The sequence below is a fragment of the Podarcis bocagei genome, assembly GCF_964188305.1.
Source record: "Podarcis bocagei genome assembly, chromosome: 4".
Lineage (NCBI taxonomy): Eukaryota > Metazoa > Chordata > Lepidosauria > Squamata > Lacertidae > Podarcis > Podarcis bocagei.
Window position 1 is genome coordinate 47,200,942 of NC_138128.1, and position 19,478 is coordinate 47,220,419.

General features: G+C 43.1%; 2 protein-coding genes across 11 annotated transcripts in view; one reads left to right on the plus strand and one right to left on the minus strand.

Moving 5' to 3' along the window:
- Positions 1-335: 335 nt before the first annotated feature.
- Positions 336-19,244, minus strand: CALHM3 (calcium homeostasis modulator 3). 10 transcript variants are annotated; one of them, XM_081192099.1, is made up of 4 exons: positions 18,111-18,424; positions 4,611-5,022; positions 3,564-3,825; positions 336-2,150 (listed from the first exon to the last, which is right to left on the minus strand). In XM_081192099.1, exons 2-4 carry the CDS (start codon positions 4,895-4,897, stop codon positions 1,668-1,670), a joined length of 1,032 nt encoding a protein of 343 aa, XP_081048225.1. In that variant the 5' UTR covers positions 4,898-5,022; positions 18,111-18,424; the 3' UTR covers positions 336-1,667. The 10 variants fall into 10 exon arrangements, 4 of the variants coding, with proteins under 4 accessions (XP_081048225.1, XP_081048228.1, XP_081048227.1 ...); XM_081192102.1 differs by lacking the exon at positions 18,111-18,424 and adding an exon at positions 7,314-7,599; XM_081192101.1 differs by lacking the exon at positions 18,111-18,424 and adding an exon at positions 5,125-5,737.
- The window catches only part of NEURL1 (neuralized E3 ubiquitin protein ligase 1), a 126,146-nt gene continuing 125,886 nt past the window's right edge, over positions 19,219-19,478 (plus strand). The window contains exon 1 of the mRNA XM_081192097.1: positions 19,219-19,317. Coding sequence (XP_081048223.1) covers positions 19,227-19,317 — 91 coding nt within the window. The 5' untranslated portion in view covers positions 19,219-19,226. The remainder of the gene's footprint in view (positions 19,318-19,478) is intronic.

Here is a 19,478-nt window from a genome sequence, read left to right on the forward strand (position 1 = left end):
TCCTCAGCAGCTTGCTAAGGCAAATAGTCAATTTGATTAAAACACATGGCAAATATGGAATGTCAGATATTTAATCTCTTGAGTGTGTCTGCTTAAAATTAAATTAGAGCAGGTCTCTAATATGTGAAGGAGACCAAACATAAATACTCACAGAGGCTTCTATTTAGAAGCCCAGGATTCTGCTGTAATTACATGCCTGGCTCTCTCATCTTTTCTTGTAGCCTGAAAATGAATTAATAATTTAATTCTAGAAGGGAGATTCAAGTATAGCTGTCTAACATATTTCAATAAGATGCTTGGGAAATGATTCTTATTTTTATATTTTTATTTTATTTTGTATACCACCCTTCATCCGAAGATCTCAAGGCACTTCAAGCCATAAAAATACAGAATAAAACCATAAAGTACACAATAAAAACAAGATAGAAAACAAAGCAAACCAATAACACCCCTTCCCACAAACACATTTAAAAGGACATAGACTGTTAATAAGCCAAAGGTCTGGTTGAAGAGGAACATTTTCACCTGGCATATTATGAAGGTACCAGACAAACCTTCCTGGGGAGAGCATTCCACAAATGGGGAGCCACTGCAGAAAAGGCCCGTTCCTGTGTTGCCACCCTACAGACCACTTGTGGCAGAGGCACACGAGAAAGGGCCTCAGCTGATGGTCACAGAGTCCAGGTCAGTTTATATGGGGAGAGGTGGTCCTTGAGGTATTGAGGTCCTGAGCCATTGAAGTCTTTATAGGTCAAACCCAGCACTTTCAGTTGGGGCCAGAAACTAATTGGCAGCCAATACAGTTGGGCCATAATTTCATATAGTGCATTATTCATTAGTGATAAACTGTTGCCTTTGTGATAATTTAGTACACCCATTACTATCTCCTTGCTGGATAGAGTTGCCAACTTTGGACCTACCTTTTGCCTGCTGTAATAATCTGTAAGATGTGGGCTATGTTGTTAACCATTTTTTGTACAATATATTGAACACATGTTTAACTACCAGTACCAGCAATCCACCTAGCTATGAATTGGCAGCAGGTCTCCAGAGCTTCAAACTGGGGTCTTTCCCAGCCCTACCTGGAGATGCCAGGGATTGAATCAGAGACCTTCTGCATGAAAAGCATATGCTGTACCAAAGAGTTACAGATCCTTTTGCATTTTTGTTATGGCCTATGGCTCATATGGAAATAAATCTGAACTGAACTCGTTGTACAGACATTAGCATGTGCTAATGCTTCACTCCATGCCGTTAAAAGTTTCTGCTGCTGATTCCATACCCCTCAGCTATTCCGGAAAAACTGGGACATCCCATTCCCCGCGCCCTCTAGGAGATCATGGTGGCCATTTGGGGCAACCATGATCTTGAGCCCCCAAAAACACTTTCTTTGGTGCTGTGATCTTGCACCCCCAAAAGTGTGTTTTGGGGCACCATGCCCAAAATTAGTGCTTTTTCCAGGGCTGCGATCTTGCATGGGTCATGCTACTCATGTGGGAGTGTGAACCTGGAAGATGGTGTCCCGGTTTTTCATCTTGATGTGTTGGAGGGTATGTGATTCCTGCATACTATGCTGTTGTTAAAGATGCAAGAGCAGCCCATTTTTGCTGGGATGTGTGTGTATGTGTTTCCCCCTAGCTACTGATGTTCTCAGTTTCCATTTCCTTTTAAACGTCTGTTTGCCTTGTAATTGTGGTCCCTGGCTGGGGATGCCACCTGTTAATCATACTGCCTGTCCAAGGCATAGATATTCCCTCTGTGTCCAGGGGTTGCCTCTGTGTAGCTCCACTCAAATCCAGTGGAGGTTTGCTGTAGTACCATGATTGAAGAAGCTTGTTCACTTGCTCCTGGCTGCTGATTCCCTGCAAGTGATCCTTCTCCCCTTCCTTCCGCTCCTCTTTTCCTGGGTGGGCATGGAACCGCCTTCGTTTAATTTCTTTCTGCATGCTCTCAAAGAAGTGGAGGATGCACTTGTGTGCAAAGTCCCGGGTATGCTCACAACAAGTTTCATCAAAAATCTTTTGCTCAATATCAATGTAGTTGCTCCAGTAGCGAGTCTGCAAGAAGGTAGCCTGGTTGAAGCAGGGCCTGAGAGAGCGGGCAAGGAAGGCGATCACTATAAGGGTCAGCAGTATGCTCCATCCAAAAGCCTAGAAGGCAAAGGAAGTATGTACAAATGTTAAAGCAATCAAGGCCAGCCACAGGGAAACAAAAAACCAGGACATCCGTGTTCTATTGCTTGAATATCCCATAATAAAAGGGACTTCTCAGATCTTCTAGTTGAACACCCTGCTATGGGAGGAGCCCCCGACTTCTGTTAAGTAATTAAAATGGTAATAAATGTTGATTTGCTAATTAATGTCTACATTTATTTAGTGCTAGGAAAACAAAAGGAATAGTGTCCTTGACTGAAAGCCTTATAGCAAGGATAACCATGTGGTGCCCTTCAGATGTCCTTGAGCTACAATTCCCATAATCCCTAACCATTGGACATGCAGGCTGGGGCTGATGGGAGTTGGTGCCAAACAATATCTGAAAGGCACTACATTGCCTACCCAGTCTTATAGTGTATGTTAAGAGAGATAAAATGGCAGATGGGTGAAATGGCAAAAACTGAAGGAATGGGTACTGAAATCAACAGAAGGACTGCTTCATTAGTTGGCATCTGTAATCAGTCAACCCATGAGTCTTTCTGTGACTCACTCTTCCTTCTGCAGAGCAGAGCAGAGCCTGAAACCTGGACTGTGTCATCAACTGCCAGGGGCTTGGAGAGTTTGCCTCCTCACCCCACCCTAACCCAACATGTTCCTGTTACTATTGGTCGGATTTTAATTGTAGCCCGTCTTGGTTGAAATTTGACATGGTATAAGGTTATCACAACACAGGGGATGCAGGACTATGGAGCTTGTTTTGCACATGGGACCAGAGGGGCAAAATACATGGAAGCAGAAACAGGAGAAGACAAGAGACTTGGAGGCATAATGAATGGAATATGCTGAATGGAAAAATTAAAGAGGTCTGGGAATCTTCATCATATTTTGCTGGAAGCCGCCCAGAGTGGCTGGGGAAACCCAGCCAGATGGGCGGGGTATAAATTATTATTATTATTATTATTAGTAGTAGTAGTAGTAGTAGTAGTAGTAGTAGTATATCATTTCAAAAGAATCTGTACTTAGCAAATTAGTTTGCAATCCTTATCTTGTTTATTCCCACCATAGCTCTGTTTGGTAGGATAGTTTAAGAGAAGGTGACTTGTCCAAAAGTTTGTGTCTGAGACACTACATAGTTCATATAGCGTCTCAATACCTTAAGAATTGTTAGTTAATCTGCATATGCTGTAAGTTCCCTGTGTATTCTATGAATCATCTGTTGCTCTTTCCTTCCATTGACAGCAACAATCAATTTAAAAATTATGCTTCTTGCATTTAATCAGTGATTATCCAAGAGAATATTCTGAAGATGAGCTTCAGAAACAGATTCTACCTATATATGTTTCAAGAGCAGGTTAATGTTCCTATAAGGAGCTCCTACAGAGCAATATCCTATAGATGTCTGTTACTTACCTGTGACCAGCATTTGAGGTACCTGGATACAGCCTTGCGGGAAGTATTGTTCCTTATGAGTTCATCATCCTTGCATGGGACCTTGGACAGCAAGCGCTGTACCTCATTATAAGGTGTGATGTTGGTGACGAAACCTGGAAACTTATCAGGGTCAACAGAACTGCTGAAAGCACAGACAAAGCATTTTCCATCGAGCAGGGTGACTAGGATCCAAACAACAGGTGCAATCATGGCCCGTTGCAGAACAGAGGAACACATGTACCTGGTTATTGGATAGAGAAGCAAAAAACTAAACTGATATTTCTAAAGGCTGGAACTTGCTTAGCACCAGCAATAACAAGGGAAGGGACAGTAGCATACTCCAGTGATTTCCAAAGGGTTTCCCAAACTTCTAAGTTCATTGACCCCTAATTGAGCTTATAAACTTATCATCAACCCCAATCCAAATCCTTAAGAATTTAAATGAAATAAAGTCAAGCAATATTTATTAATCATCAGTATTTATAATTCATGCAAATCTTAAAATGTAAAAAAATAAGGAAGTATGTTTTGTGCTACAGAACAAATACCAGCTTGGGGAGTGGGATTTTTCACACGGGAAATACAATGCAGGTGGAAATGGTTAAAACTGCCCTTCCAGCATCACAGTTCTAATCCAACCCCGCCCCCTCTAATCTAAATTTTCTAAAAGAATGCTGGTGAACCTTCTTCCATTGTCCTGTTTAGTTTGACTCTAGGTGATATGTGTATCTGGAAGCCTGTATTCAAATCTGGCCTTATTGTGTACCCTTGGGCATGCTACTATTTCTTAGCTTCAGAGTTGAGTGTTATAATAACTATACATAAGAACTGTAATCCATTTCAGTGGTTATGGTGATATCATGCTACATAAAGCCTCCTAAGTACTGTTAAGAATTAAAACAATACAATACAAATTCTAAGTAATAATTTGGAGGAAGTTTAGATTCCACCTTGGGAGAGAAGGGTGCAACAAATAAGTAAACTTCATTGTGGAAAGTAATTAGCACCAGTACTGAAATCCCCCACCTGATAATGGCTAGATTCTTCTTCCTGTCCCCAGTAGGTCTTTTCCACTCCTCAAGCATCACCACAAACTGTCTGTTGACAAGGAGACCACAGAGGAAAAGTGCCACTGGTGGGATAAACATAATTCCTAAGCCATACACCATGTTGTATTTAGCAAGGCAAGGGCAGTGGAAGTCAAAGGAGCTGTACATCTTTACACTTGCCAATGCCAGCAGTGCACATATCCCATTAGTCACGGACTCTGAATTGGACTGGAAGTACTGGAAGATCATCCGGAATCGATCCATAGTGCTGTGGTGACTGAGCGCCTTTCCTCCTGTAGAGCGCTTGGGTTCGTCTCAGAGATGAAGCACTGGCTGGTCTTCTCTTGGCAGCCTTCTCTGGCAGGGTGATTAGGTGAGCTCTGTAAGGCCTGTTTAGTTCAAAGACAGGATGACAATAAGCAAGCAAAACAAACAGTAAAGTAGCTCACATTAACATCATTGCTTTTGTTGTGCCATTCTTGGCTTCATACCTAGGAGCCTCCTTATTCAGTCCTCGTTGGCATAATTGTTCCAGCTGCGTTCCTTATCCATGTGTTGTTGGATCAGGATGAAACCTAGAGCTTAGTTATCTTGCTTTTATAGTAAGAGAATGAATAGAGTCTTCCTGGTATTATAGCTCCTCCATTAGAAAAATCAAATCACAAAACTCTTTTGTATGTGAAACAGTCGTAGCCTGGAGGTATGATGCAGTATTTACACTCCAGTGTGAAGATAGTAACTGGTGCACCACGGAGAATGAAAGTAGCTTTCAAATAATCAAAAGCTGATTTTCATTCCCCTCCCTTTGCCTCTTCCCATGTATGGTTTCCTTCTGTTGTCCAGTAATGAATCATCACTGGTGTTTGTGAGAAACCAGATCAGTCAAATGAGATAGTTTGCTTACAAGTCTCCTCCCTGTAAGTTGTTTTTCAGCAGAGTTGGCTTTGATTCATCTGCAGCTCTTAAACTGCATGAAAGAGAATACAGGGGGCACAGAACGCGAGATTTATTTCCTGCTCTACCTTAGAATTGCTGTATATATGGTCCCATATCTTTGTAAACTTTTCCATCTGAAACAAAGTTTCATAATCTGCCTGGTGTGGTTGCTTGATATACAGTGGTACCTCGGGTTAAGTACTTAATTCGTTCTGGAGGTCTGCTCTTAACCTGAAACTGTTCTTAACCTGAAGCACCACATTAGCTAATGGGTCCTCCTGCTGCTGCTACGCCGCCGCCATGCAATTTCTGTTCTCATCCTGAAGCAAAGTTCTTAACCCGAGGTACTATTTCTGGGTTAGTGGAGTCTGTAACCTGAAGTGTATGTAACCCAAGGTACCACTGTATTAGCTATGTGAGATCCTAGGGAAGGAACTCAACTCAGTAGCTGAGCATCTGCCTCCCACTCAGAAGGTCCCAGATTCAATCCCTGGCGTCTCCAGGTAGGACAGAATGTTCCCAATCTGAAACCCAGGATAACTTCTGCCAGTCCGTGTAGGTGATATGGAGCTAGTTGGTCCCAGGTAACATAGTCACAGTGTGAGAATCAGGGCTCCATGGGCTTCTTAGCAATACTACCACATATGATTATATCCTGTTCTGTAGCCAAGCCGAATGAAGTTGTGTGGAGCAGAGTGTGGCATAACTTTTTCATAGGCAAGGGTTACTTCTGTTTTATGAAGCAACCTGGAAACCTATATCTCAGCAGAGGCCTATAGATGTTAGGAGGCAGACCCAACTCCTCTTCAGCTACCATTGCACGATCCCTCCCCATGCATTACCAATGGATTTTGGTACTTGTATACATATATTTCCTTAGGAAATGGTTCCCAAAGTCTCTCCTCCCCATCTGAGTTCCAGGTCGTGTTTCAGCCTGAGCTTTCATTTTAAATGTAGTAGACTAAAACAAACAGAATTTGAAAGATGAGTTAATCCAGGATTGTCTCAGTCAGTAGTTATAATTGCTATTGTATGTGCATGAGGCTGTGCCACAAGGAGGCGGTGTTTAGCTTTCGGTATTAAAACGGACATTAAGCAGGTCTTGCCAATGCTAGGGGAATACTTGATAGGGATGGAGGAGAAATTCAGTTTTGCTTGTATCTTGATAAGAAACCACCTAATTCACACTTCTCAAACAATTGAACCAAAGCAGGGCTAACCATTTCAATTTTATACTTCTCCAATTTTTGTGATGCAATTCTCCAGTCAAACAGTGCATACAAAAATGCATATATTCCTGGAAAGTCTCCGCAAAAATGTATATATTAGCAAAAACAGCATATATAATGCATAAATATTAGGGGGAAATGTGCACAAAAATGTGTAGAGGACAACAGTCTGGCAAAGGCTGTGTCATAGAAAAGCATATATGGCAACATTATCTGGTTCTGGAATGTGTGACATCTGAAAATATTTTTAGTAAATGGGAATTCTGAGGGAAGAGCAGAGCTGTCAGATAGATTATTCAAATAAGACACTGCTGAGAACTTGCGACTGTAGCCTGCCCCTGCCTCTACATGGTTTAGTTTAGTGTTTGTATCGCAAGATTACAGTTTGCTTGTCTTGCAATGCACCCAGGCTGTCAGACCAGAATTAAGACTGACATTTGCCTGTAAAGTTAATCTCCATAACCAGGACATGCACAATTTATTGATGAGGGGGGGGGGGAAATAAAATGTCACACCTGTTTTTGCTTAGCAAAATTGTAGGCATGAAGCACTTTTCAGTGTAAATAAATCAGATCGTGTCTCTCTAGAATCCAGCAGAGTTGTATTGTTTGATTAATCTTGGCATTATTTTTAGTTACAGGCAGTTGCTTTGCTGTCTCACTCAGGAAGGCTTTGTGACACTTGCTGAAGAGCTGTGTGGCTGTGAGGATGAGATAAAAATATTGAGTATTTATGTAGCATTTTTGAGCATTAGAGGTGCTTTGCATATATTAACTGAGTAATCCTTACAAGAACCACTGGGCAGAGCAATCCAAACCCCCAATCTGCCTGCACTGGAGGGGCTTGGATGTGGTGGAGGTGTCCTTCAGTCCCACTCTGCTCTGTGGAGTGCTGTGCTACATCTGCTAAAATCACAGGCAGGCAGCAGCTACAACCAGCTGTATGCCTGGTGGTGGGAGCCAATGAAAGCCCCTCAAACCAGCAATTTTGGGGGAGGAGGGATCAAAGTGGCCAAACTCTCAGTGCCAGAACTCCTGCTAGTGGTGTGTTTGTGTGGAAATTTACCCATTTATTATATTATAGAATCTGAGCTGAAAAAGGAAAGCTGAGTGAGCAACTGTTTGGGGAAAGGCTCCTGCATGGCATAGGAAGTATTAACAAAATAAAAAAATTCCTTCCAGTAGCACCTTAGAGAAGTATTAACGAAAAAAAAAAATATTGCCAGTAGCACCTTAGAGACCAACTAAGTTTGTTATTGGTATGAGCTTTCGTGTGCATGCACACTTCTTCAGATACATGCACACAAAAGCTCATACCAATAACAAACTTAGTTGGTCTCTAAGGTGCTACTGGAAGGAATTTTTTTATTTTGTTTCAACTACAGCAGACCAACACGGCTACCTACCTGTAAATAGGAAGTATTAATTGCACATGGCTTGAGGATGTGGGGGCAGGTTGGAAAGTAAAAAGATTAAAAATGAAGCTGTGCCATAAACATCACAACAATGGACACAGCACATTTTATTCCTCATACTGATATGTACTGGATTCTCTAGGTAGTATAGCTTCAAACATAAATTCTGCAGTGGGTATGGATGATCTTTTTCATATGTGGACTGAATTAACGCTTGGGTGTTTACTAATTCTTATGTGAAGATCCTGCCTGGTTTGATGGATGACAACATTGCTAATGTAAAGGTCACAATCAAACATTATTGATCCAAAAGACCATGCTGGCAGCAAACATTCCCCTAGGACTAGTTTTCTAAGACTCAAAATAATAATGCTGGCAAATTGATAGTATAAAAGTGGAGTTAGGCTTGTGCATCTCATACGAATCTACAGGAAAACATATCAAAGGAGAAGTCTAAGAAAATGGATCCTCATACAGCCGAACCATTATAACTTGATGCAATAATGTTTTATAACAAACAAACAAGCTATGGGTTCTAAAGAGAGATACAGTAGCAGCAGAAAATAACCTGCAGGTCTGTAAATGCCTCTGATCTATATGTGAATATATGGTTTTGTTTTCTGAGTTTCAAACTCTACCTCAAATCCTTTCCCCACATACCGCTGTGAAAATTAACATTCTGTGACATTACAGCAGTTCACTCACTAACATTCACCGGCCAAGAATCTTTGCTATTCTATTAAGGGATAGTCTACAATTTTATTTTAATTGGTAAAAACAGTTCCAAGACAAACAAGCTGAAATTTGAAATGTTTGCAGCATCCATGAAAAAAAGGAACATTTCACAATGTTCCGGTTCTAACACTAATAGTTCAGCCTTTTTCAAGATTACCTATCTTGAAGCTTGGAATTTCTGAATATTGAAAATGGGAGTCATATGTACCACTCCTGCAGATTATGTCCTTGTGGTACTCCTGCGCATAAAAAAGTCCTGGGCCTGTGCTTCCTTACATACCCCTTCCACCCCCCCTCTGGGACAGAAGTCTTTCCCAGCCATATGTGGAGACACCTGAGATCTAACCTGGACTTTTATGCATGCAAAACATGTACTGTACGACTGAGATGTCCAATCCACCATGCCTCACCCTGTATTGACAAGGTCTCTAGACCTGTAGGTTGCAGTATGTGTTTGTAGGGATGTGTATAGATGCTAGGAAAGGATATATTTATTAATTACTATCCTTCTTTTCTCATGTTTGTGAGTTCAGTAAAGTGCATCCCTTTGCAGCTTAAAAGGGAAGTTGCATTCTCCTGGTATTTCCCCCTTTTCTCCCCACCACACAAAAAGTCTGGTGAAAGGTAAAAGTAACATTTACTCACTCAGAATATTTGTTGAAGAGTAATAGATACAGCAGCTTTGTTCAGGCAGGCTTAAAATGGTAATTTGGTTACAAAGACATGCTTAAGTCTAGTTTAAGATGGTGTCTGAGCAATGGAGCTCAGACATGCAGATTGTCCTCACATTTCTGGCTTGGTGATGAGATGAAAAGGGAGAGGATGAGAGGATGTCCCCATGCACGTAAGGAGAATATATATGGCTATGCCCGCTCCCTGTCAGGGCACAGGGTGAGTGGCTCTCAGAGTTCTCTCTAGCAAATTTACAGGAAAACTTTGTGAGCTTCAGCTCCTATCATGTGCCTGTCTAGAAAACATGCATTGATGGTTTGACTGCACTGTAAATAACCCCTGCTGTTGTGTGCAGATTGCAGTACCATTGCATGTGTGCTTTATCTTGCTCTTAGTGCATTGCGGTTTGCAGCCTCACAAAGCTTCTGAACTCTTCTAGGCCCTTAAGCTACATTGACTGCATGCAGCATGAAGCCAGTTAACCCTCTATCTGCACTTTTGTGGCTTCCAGCAAGAATGTCAGAACTGTTAACTTATTTTCCTGTGCAGTCAACCACAGAGAAAATCTGCCTGAACAAGCCTTCTTCTTTAAATTGTTGAAGGACGGTCAGTGTTTGCTGATAATGTGGCATTAGTGCTATCAAGTACACTGAGGGACTTCTAAATTTGCTTAGGTCTGGTAAAAAATGTTAAGTTCCATCACCAAGTGTCGGTCATTTAAGGTACAAAAGAGTTGCTGTGCCAGAGAAGAGGTAGTTATGATGGAGCACAACGGCTTATGTGCCAGCACAATGTCCCTTGTCCACTTCTGCAAATGTCATGGGTTTGCTCAATATGAAGGAGCAGTACAACAGAGTTAGGTCAGCAGTGTACCAGTTAACAAGCCACTGTCACTGGACAAATGTACATGAAACAGAAATTGGGTAGGCAGGTATGATGAAAGGTTGGAGCAAGACAGAACAATATCAGAATGATTCAGCAAGATGGGGCCATCTGTGTGGGTATACAAAACACTTATATGGTATGTATACATGCCCAGCCAGCCTTGCACAGGATATTACTTTTAACTCGGCAAAAGCATGCTCTTCTGTGTGCTGTTGCTGCTGGGCATATATTTATGGCCAGGGTCGCAGATAATGAAAAATATTAACACTTAAAGCCCACCTTAGCCATTTATCTCAATAAATAGCTAACAGATAAGGGAGCAATCTGCTTCCTCTGCCTCTACAAGGAATGCTTACCGCTTGATCAAAGGGGAATAGAGCAAGAATGTGGTGTACATTCAGCACATCAATTTGCCAAGCATCATTGCTTAGGAAAACAGGTTGCTCCAGCATAACTTGTTTAGGAACTAACAATATTTGCCACTAAGAAGGAATTCCCCAGGCCTAAGGGACCTTCATTTTCCTTTCCATGGTCGCACATGGCGCGACTGAGTAAATGAAAGCTCTTTCTGAGGTGCACCTTACACACTCCTGTTCTCCAATTGTGCATTCCATGACTTTATTGGTCTAATAGGATCATGGAAGCTATGTGTCCATTAGCACATATTTTTTTTGAGCTCTGGCTTTGCATGGTCATAGGCAGGTCTTTCACATTCCCTGCTGTATTATCCTTTTAACTGGCAGTGCCAGGAATTGAACCTGGGACTCTGAAGGCAGCCCTGTATAGGGAAGCTTTTTAATGTGCAATGTTTTATTATGTTTTTATATACGTTGCAAGCCACCCAGAGTGGCTGGGGCAACCCAGTCAGATGGGCAGGGTATAAATAATAAAATCATTATTATAATTTATTATTTCTGCATGCAAAAACATCTGCGTGCAGATACTCCCCCCACCATATTCCTGTTCCTTCTGTAGGCGGGTGATTAGTTCATGCGTTCCCTCCTAGCCCTACTGTGGTATAATCACATCCACCTCTGACCCGAGTTTTGTACTTGCCCTCGGTGAACCCTCTCCCCTGCCATTTCTTATTTTATGCTGATCAATAGCAGATTAAATAATCAATAGTTGACCAGGATATTACTTTTCTATTTTTCAATTTCAAGAATTCTGCTGGTTCTTATTTCTTTCTCTGGACAACTGTGTCTATGGCTTGGATAATGGGTAGAGATCAGAAGGGTCTTGATCATACTCCCTGCAATGCAGTGAATAGCCCTTGAGTGGTGAATTGCTTAGCAGATTCTTTGCATCTCTTCCAAAAGTGCAGGCAGTGGTTCTCTCTCCAATGCATTTACATAGGCAGCCCAACTCCTGAAAAATTTGGCACCCCAGGGGTTTGCCTGATTTGCCTCTAGGGTTGGAGCAATCCTAAACGTGTCACCAAGGACCACAGCAGCAAAAGGCAAGACTCAGTGTGTGTGTATCCAGAGGGAGAGCAACACCTTCCCCAAGAGAAAGGTAGTTAACAAAGGAATGATAAAACTAGTTCTGGCTATTGATTCATTTTTATTTTGACATTGATATACACCACTTGATTGCAACAACACCTCAAAGCAGTTTGCAAAAAGAATACATGTGTTCAATGAGCAGCTACTGCAGAGCTTTCAAAACTGTGTGTCGTGACGTTAGTATGTCACTGCAGTGTGCAGGTGTGTTGTGCAAATGTTCCCCATGCTCCTCCTGAGGCTGAAAAGGGGTTAGTTTAACCTCTGGTTTGCTAGTGAAATTGAACTACTGTGTTGCAAAATGACGCATGTCTAAAAAGTGTGCCACTAACATAAACAGCTTGGAAAGCTCTGAACTACTGTGTAGTAGAGAATGACCAAGTGCTTGCCTTTCACTCGCTAACTGCAGCGGGTGAAACTTCCGTCCAAATATTTGAATGTTGTAAATGAAGTGGAGAAATATCAAACCTGTTAATATGTGAACATCTTTTGGCATGGCCCACGAGCTTCAATTCTTCTGGGGCCTTTAGATCTTCTCTCCATGGGCATAGCCATTTTTTTTTTTTGTGGGGGGGGAGAGCAGCCAAAGTTGTTGAGCTTTATTTAGGAAATCAAAGTTGTCAAGCTTTTCAGGGGAAATAACAGGTCAAGATACCCCATGAGTAAGACTTCTTCTGGTGGGGGGGGCATTGAGTACTTTCAATGCTTCTCTTCCTGTAGGGCAGTGGTGGGGAAATTGCAGTTCACATATATTGCTAGACATATATTGCTAGTGATAGCATCCATCACTCCTGGTTGTGCTGGCTGGAGCTAATGGGAGTTGGGAGTCCAATAACATCTGGAAGACCACAGGTTCCAGAACCCTATTCAGCACAGAACCCTATTCAGCACAGGGGCTGACCTTCACATTTTGTACTGGCCTTCTGCCTAAACCTTTTTTAAAAAAACCAATTACAGTGGTACCTCGGGTTACATACGCTTCAGGTTACAGACTCCGCTAACCCAGAAATAGTACCTCGGGTTAAGAACGTTGCTTCAGGATGAGAACAGAAATCGTGCTCTGGCGGCACGGCGGCAGCAGGAAGCCCCATTAGCTAAAGTGGTGCTTCAGGTTAAGTACAGTTTCAGGTTAAGAACGGACCTCCAGAACAAATTAAGTACTTAACCTGAGGTACCACTGTACTTTAATCTTTACGGTCTCTCCTCTTTGGAAAGCTGGGAGAAAATAGAAAAGGGAAGTAAAGAAACATGACCCTTGACTAATAATGAAATTCTACAGCTAGAGTATAGCTGTTTTGAAACTGTGTGGCAATGGGTCAAACTCATCATAGGAATCATTCAACAAGCTTCCAAGTACATAATGTTCATAGAAGGCAAAAACAAAATCTGAAGTGAAACCCTGCAACTGTATCTAGGCCAGAACTGTACCAGTTCTGTCATTATTCACACCTATCCCGTTTGTATCCAGTGCAGGAAGAGAAGATCGCAGCTAGGAGATTCAGGGCCAGCTGCACTGTTAGTTCGCATCACTTGTCACCAGGGTAGAACATAATGGGGAGAGCTTCGTAATGTGTTGTTGTTGTCCTTCTCCTAACCTAGTGTGTGTTCTGCAGTTCCTGACGAGTGGACTTCTATTTGGGTGGAGGGTTTATCTCTTCTTCTTCTTCTTCTTTTTCTTCTTCTTCTTCTTCTTGGCAGAGCTGAAATATAAGATCTGGCTCTGTTTTTATACACAAGGTGGTAACAATTAACATAACATAAGAACATAATAAGATCCCCACTGGATCAGACTAAAGGGCTATTTAGTTTAACGTCATGTCTCTTCCAGTGGCCAACCAAATGCCTATGGGAAATTCAAAAGTAGGACATGAGGCATGATCTCACATCTCTGATTCTGGAGTTTAATTGAGAGCCTTTTCCTAGACAAACCACCCTAATCCAGAATACTAAGAAAGCACATGCCAAATGCAAGTGTGGATGGGCCCATTGTTGGCCATCACATCTTGTGCTCCTAAGTCCACCCTGATCCAGTAGGAATGCTATCTCTGTTTCCACAGAACTGTAGACAGCTCTGCGCATGAGTGAGCTCCATGTAAAAAATGGATGATTTCCCCCCTTTCAGTACTCCCCACCACATGTTAAGGAGCAGCTTATATCTGATACAACACTTATATGAACATGTCTTTGAAAATTAAACAGAAGAAGATGCAGGCAATTTAACACGTAGATAACTACTTTTTTTTAAATTAAAAAAATAACATTCAGGTAAAATGTAAATATCCTGAAAGTCACAATGCAGAGGATTTGACTAACCAGCTATCATTTCTGTTGTTCCAGTAACTTACAGCAAAGTTACACATCACATTACAGTTGTTTGTAATGTTAGTTCAATGGTAGCTATTCTGCAGCAGGGGGTTCTTGAGAAGGGACAATTTGCCCCCAAGGAGCAGGAACCTTTTCCCACCTGTTCCTTTCCCCTGAATCTCTTCCCCTGTGTTCCAGACTAATGACCGCTTTGCAAATGGGGCTGAAAGTCCACCAGGAGACATAAGTTTGAAGGAGGAATTTTAAAATCATAAGGCGAAGAACAAAAATGTGATTAGCAAGTTATATTCCTTTCATCATCTGGGAGCTACTTTCCTTCAGTAGATTTAAGAAGCCAATAGCCTCACTAAGAGTTGTCTGCAAGATATCCATTTTTGGTTAGGATGCCTTTAAAATCATAGACCTAAAACAAAATTTAGGACCCTGCTGGTTTAAGAGCATCTTTCACACTTGCCTGTCTAATTTAGGACCAAGGGGGCTCAACAAGACTGGAAAAGAGATATTTTAAATCTTTTATTAAAAGCTAATGCTAAGATTAAAAACAGAATTATATTCTTACATTATGACTTCTGGATTAAGATAGCATCACTACTAAAGTCCTTTGCATTGGTGGAGTCCAAAGATGTGCCGGTACCATGAATCTGTTGGTGCAAAGAGAGAAATTAGCAAAGGTGTGTATGGGTGAGGCAGGACAGTGGAGCTTAATTTGAAACCTTAGTCACAAACCTATGCTTGCCCAGAGGCCATCACTGCTCTAGAAGTCTGTGTCAAGGTGACGAACCTGTGGCCTCCAGATGTTACTAGACTACCACTCTCATCAATGGCTCTGCTAGCTGGGGCTGATGGGAGTTGCAATTCAACATCTGGAGGGCCACAGGGTAGCCCCCCTCAATCTATGTGATTTCTTAAGTTGGTTTTCTTTCAAAATGTTGTTACAAAATGGTTGTTGGTGGCTAGTGTTGTCTCTTCCATCTCCACAGGTTTTCTTTCCTCTCTTAGTGACTTCTTTCTCTGCTACCGCTTTATAAAGAAAGGTTAAACTATCATCATCATCATCATCATCATCATCATCATCATCATAACAACAACAATAATAATAATTTATTATTTATACCCCGCCCATCTGGCTGGGCTTCCCCAGCCACTCTGGGTGGCTTCCAAAAAAATATTAAAATACTGTAATACATCAAACATTAAAAGCTTCCCTAAACAGGGCTGCCTTCAGATGTCTTCTAAAAGTCTGGTAGTTGTTGTTCTCTTTGACATCTGGTGGGAGGGCGTTCCACAGGGAGGGCTCCACTACCGAGAAGGCCCTCTGCCTGGTTCCCTGTAACTTAACAAATCTGGTGTGATGGCACACAAAGGGAAGGAAAGCCACAGGTGTTATTTTATAGCTCTGGAGCAGGGGACAGCAATGTTCTTTTAAAAAAGAAACCCCCCTTTCATCGCATACACATAACAGTTTGACAAAGCCTTTAGAAGCTTCTTGTCATGCTCATCCTATATCCAAATAAAATAAAGATACCTCTCTCTCTCTCTGTGTGTGTGTGTGTGTCTGGAAATACTGAACTAAATCTCTTCAGTAGTAGTCTTGATTTACAGTGCTAAAGATATACTTACAATATATCCAGTGTCAAGTGTTACTTTTCCCTTTTGTCCCAAGCTCAAAGATCTGTCGTTCTCAGTAATAAGAAGGTTCATGGCCTAGTTTAAAAGGGGAATAGCAATGTTCAACAAAAGCCCCCTGCCCCCCATAAAGAGATGTTCTTATTCAACCAGAACTTCTCAGTCCTGAGGACTGAATAAAAATGTTTCTGGGACAGAAAAGGGTTGGTACCAACACTCTGAACTGTGCTTGGAAATGTACTAGGAGCCAAAGTAGATATTTTAGGACCGGTGTTATATGGTCCCAACGGCCACTCCCAGTCATCAGTCTGGCAGCTGCATTCTGGATTAATTGGAGATATTTTCTGGACTAGAGGGCAGTTTGAATTTTTCATCTGGTCAATCCATAGAGCAAAGTCTCCAGAAAACATTTTCTGTAGAAAATGGCAGGAAATAAATAAAGACTATTGAGATTTAAAAAATAAAACCCAAATTCTGTTATTTGGTTTTGGCTACCTACACAACCCACTGGTCCTTGTTTGTGGAAAATGTTTTGTTGCACACTATGGATTTAAAAGATATACTTGGGGTTCACACTGCCTGTGGGCATTGGCAAATGCTTTCCCAGGTTTGCACATAAGAATGAATATGTAAATCTACAGGCAGGCATATGCTTAGTGTGGCCCTGTTTCCCAAAGGTCCTAAGGGCTTTTCTTTGGCACAAGCAAGCTTGCGTCATCTGTAATCATTTGCATGCACAGCAAGCACACCTGTTCTCTGCTTGTTGCAGACTGTGGTCTGGCTTTCACAGGCAATTTTTGACAGCTTTGATTAGATGGCTCTCTCATCTTTTCTGACTTCTGGTTCTAAGAGCTAGAGAGTTAAAGGCATAGAGATTTACCTTCCCAGAATTTCTGGAATACATGCTTTTTGCAATATATATGCAGTGCAATTACATATGTATGGTTGCAATCTCTGTTACTTACTTTGAAGTTAGTTTCTGGCTGTTGGCACATGCCTTTTATAGCTGATAACACTGACGTTGTACTGTGGGCTACTCTGGACATTTTACCTTCAGGTAAAAACTCTACATACTTTGTATGCCCCACATGAGGGAAGGGCTGTAGCTCAGTAGATCACCTGGTTTCCACATGCAGAAGGTCCTAGGTTGAATTGCTGACATCTCCAGGTATGGCTGTGAGAGACACTTGCCTGAAATCCTGGAGAATTGCTACCAGTCAGTTGGCAATACTCAACTAGCATGGTCTGACTTGTTGTAAGGTAGCTTGCTATATTACTAAGTACAGTACTCAAGAAAGGACAACTGCATCCATGCAGAAACATTCATGCCCTGGCATATCTGTGTTGCAATGCAAGATCCTCCCCAAATCAATGGGAATCTCCCAGTGACTTGGAATGATTCGGAGCTATGTCCGTTGCAGAAGGCAATTCTAAACTATTGAAGGTTTATTTCCCACATGGACACTTTACTTAGAAACATATGATGATGCCCCCAGGTACCTACCTACCCACCCTCAATGTACCTCCTTTTCTTTACTGTGCAAACGTTGAGAAGCAATTTTTGAGTTTTTAGTCCTCATATACATGCCTTTGGCAGGACCTGGACAACACATCCCTTGAGGCCGCTAGCGATCCATACCTGCTCTTTTAGTGCATGGTTGCTCATATGTTGCCCACAGATGCTCACAGCACACACCATTACTTCCGACATTTTGGGTAGGTAGGGATAATTCCATTAAAAGCAAGCTCTTGAGAGCAAAGGAGTGGCTTAGTTTTAGGAGCAAGTGTTTAATCTGTGCCGTTTTTTGCTGCTTGGATTTCTATTGCTCTTTAAATTCTTGCCTGTTTTATATTTTTTTTATGTGCACTGTAAACTGCCAGCGAGCTAATGGTGTATGAGTGGTATCTATAAACGCATAACATGAAATAAAATAATAAATATATAGGACCCAAATATACTCCGACTGAAACCTAGAGGAGCAAATGGGCTTACAGAAAAATGAATGGGGAGAAGCACGCTGTCCCTCTTAACTTATCCACTTGGCGAGCCTGGCCCTAGGCACTTCATGCTTCCAGCGCTGGCTCCCCTTTCTGGGAGTGCGCACACGCGCTTTCCTCTGGAGCGCATTCTACGCGCTCACTCAGCGACTGACCTCTGCACGTTCACCCACGACCATTTCCTGTTCGTCCCTCCTCTTGCAGAAAGGCGCGCGTGCAGCTCCAACTTACCCCACCTCAACACACACACACTGCACGCTCCAGGCCCTACTCATCGCGCTGGGCAACCACCTTCCGGTTCTCCTCGAGTGCGAAGCCGGATCGCCGCTTCTCGCGCGTACAATTCGGACTCCAAAGGGCGCGCGAAAAATTGGAGCTTCTACCCCGCACACGCTGCCGGGATCTCCAGCCACGTGCCTCCGTCCGCTACCCTTCCGGACGCTACCTGTTGGGCCTGGCGACGTTCGCTGGGCCCTAGAGCCAGAGGCGGGAGAGAGCCCCTCCACGCCTCATTGTCCCGCCTCCCGCGCCAGAGGTGGCACATCTGGCTGCTCACGTGACTCATCTGGTCCCTTAAGTCACTAGTCTGAGGAGGCAGCTGTCACCATAACAACCAGATCCAAATGGGGAAGCGGTCTGCCGCAGCCCCCCAGATAGGGAAGCCGCGGGGGCGGGCGGGGGGCGAAGGAGAAAAGGCCCCCGAAGCGCCATGCTGCTTCAGCATCTGCAGCTGAACAGGGGCAAGGGCAGCCGGATGACACCCATCCCCATCCTCTCACGTTGCCTAGGCAAGGTAAAATCCACGGAGCGAGCCTGGCAGGAGTAGGAAGGGAGAGGCGAGAGCGCGCGAGGGGGGGGGAAGAGACACAAAGGGAGACGCGAGGAGGAATCCGAGAGAGGAAGAGCGGAGGGGGAGGGATTACCGTGGGAATCAACCTGAGCTCCCCGAGGGAAGAGAGCAGCAGAGATCTCCCATCCTGCTCGCGCAAGAGGCAGCCGCTCCCCAATCATTTCCCTCCACCCCACGATGTAGATCGAGCCCAAGTGAAGGCAGCATCTCTGAGGAAGAGGAGACAAAGGGGGATTCTGGAGCCAAAGTGACTGCGAGAGGGAAGGAGAGGAAGGTCTAGGAGAGAGAGAGGGAGGGGCGAGCCCAGCCCCTAGCCCCTGCTCCCCTCCCCTTCCTTACCCCGCCCTGGCCGGCGGCACAAACCCACAGATCCCTCCAGCTGTTGTCATCTCCCAGCTGTTGGCTGCTGCCTTCTGATGCCATGGGGAACAGCTTCTCCAGCATCCCAGCGCTGCCAAGAGGCAACCCAAGCCGGTTCCATAGGGTTCATCACCAGCATCTCAATCTCAAAGGTAAGAGAGGCACAGTGGTGTCTTGAATTTGTTGTTTAGAAGTGTGGAAAGAAAGATGATGCTCTTCTTCTTCCTGTAAAGTTTGGACAGCTCATTTTGCTCATCACTGGTGTGTCCTTGGCGTTCACCTGAACGTGTCATTTTTTCCCCTTTGGCATTGT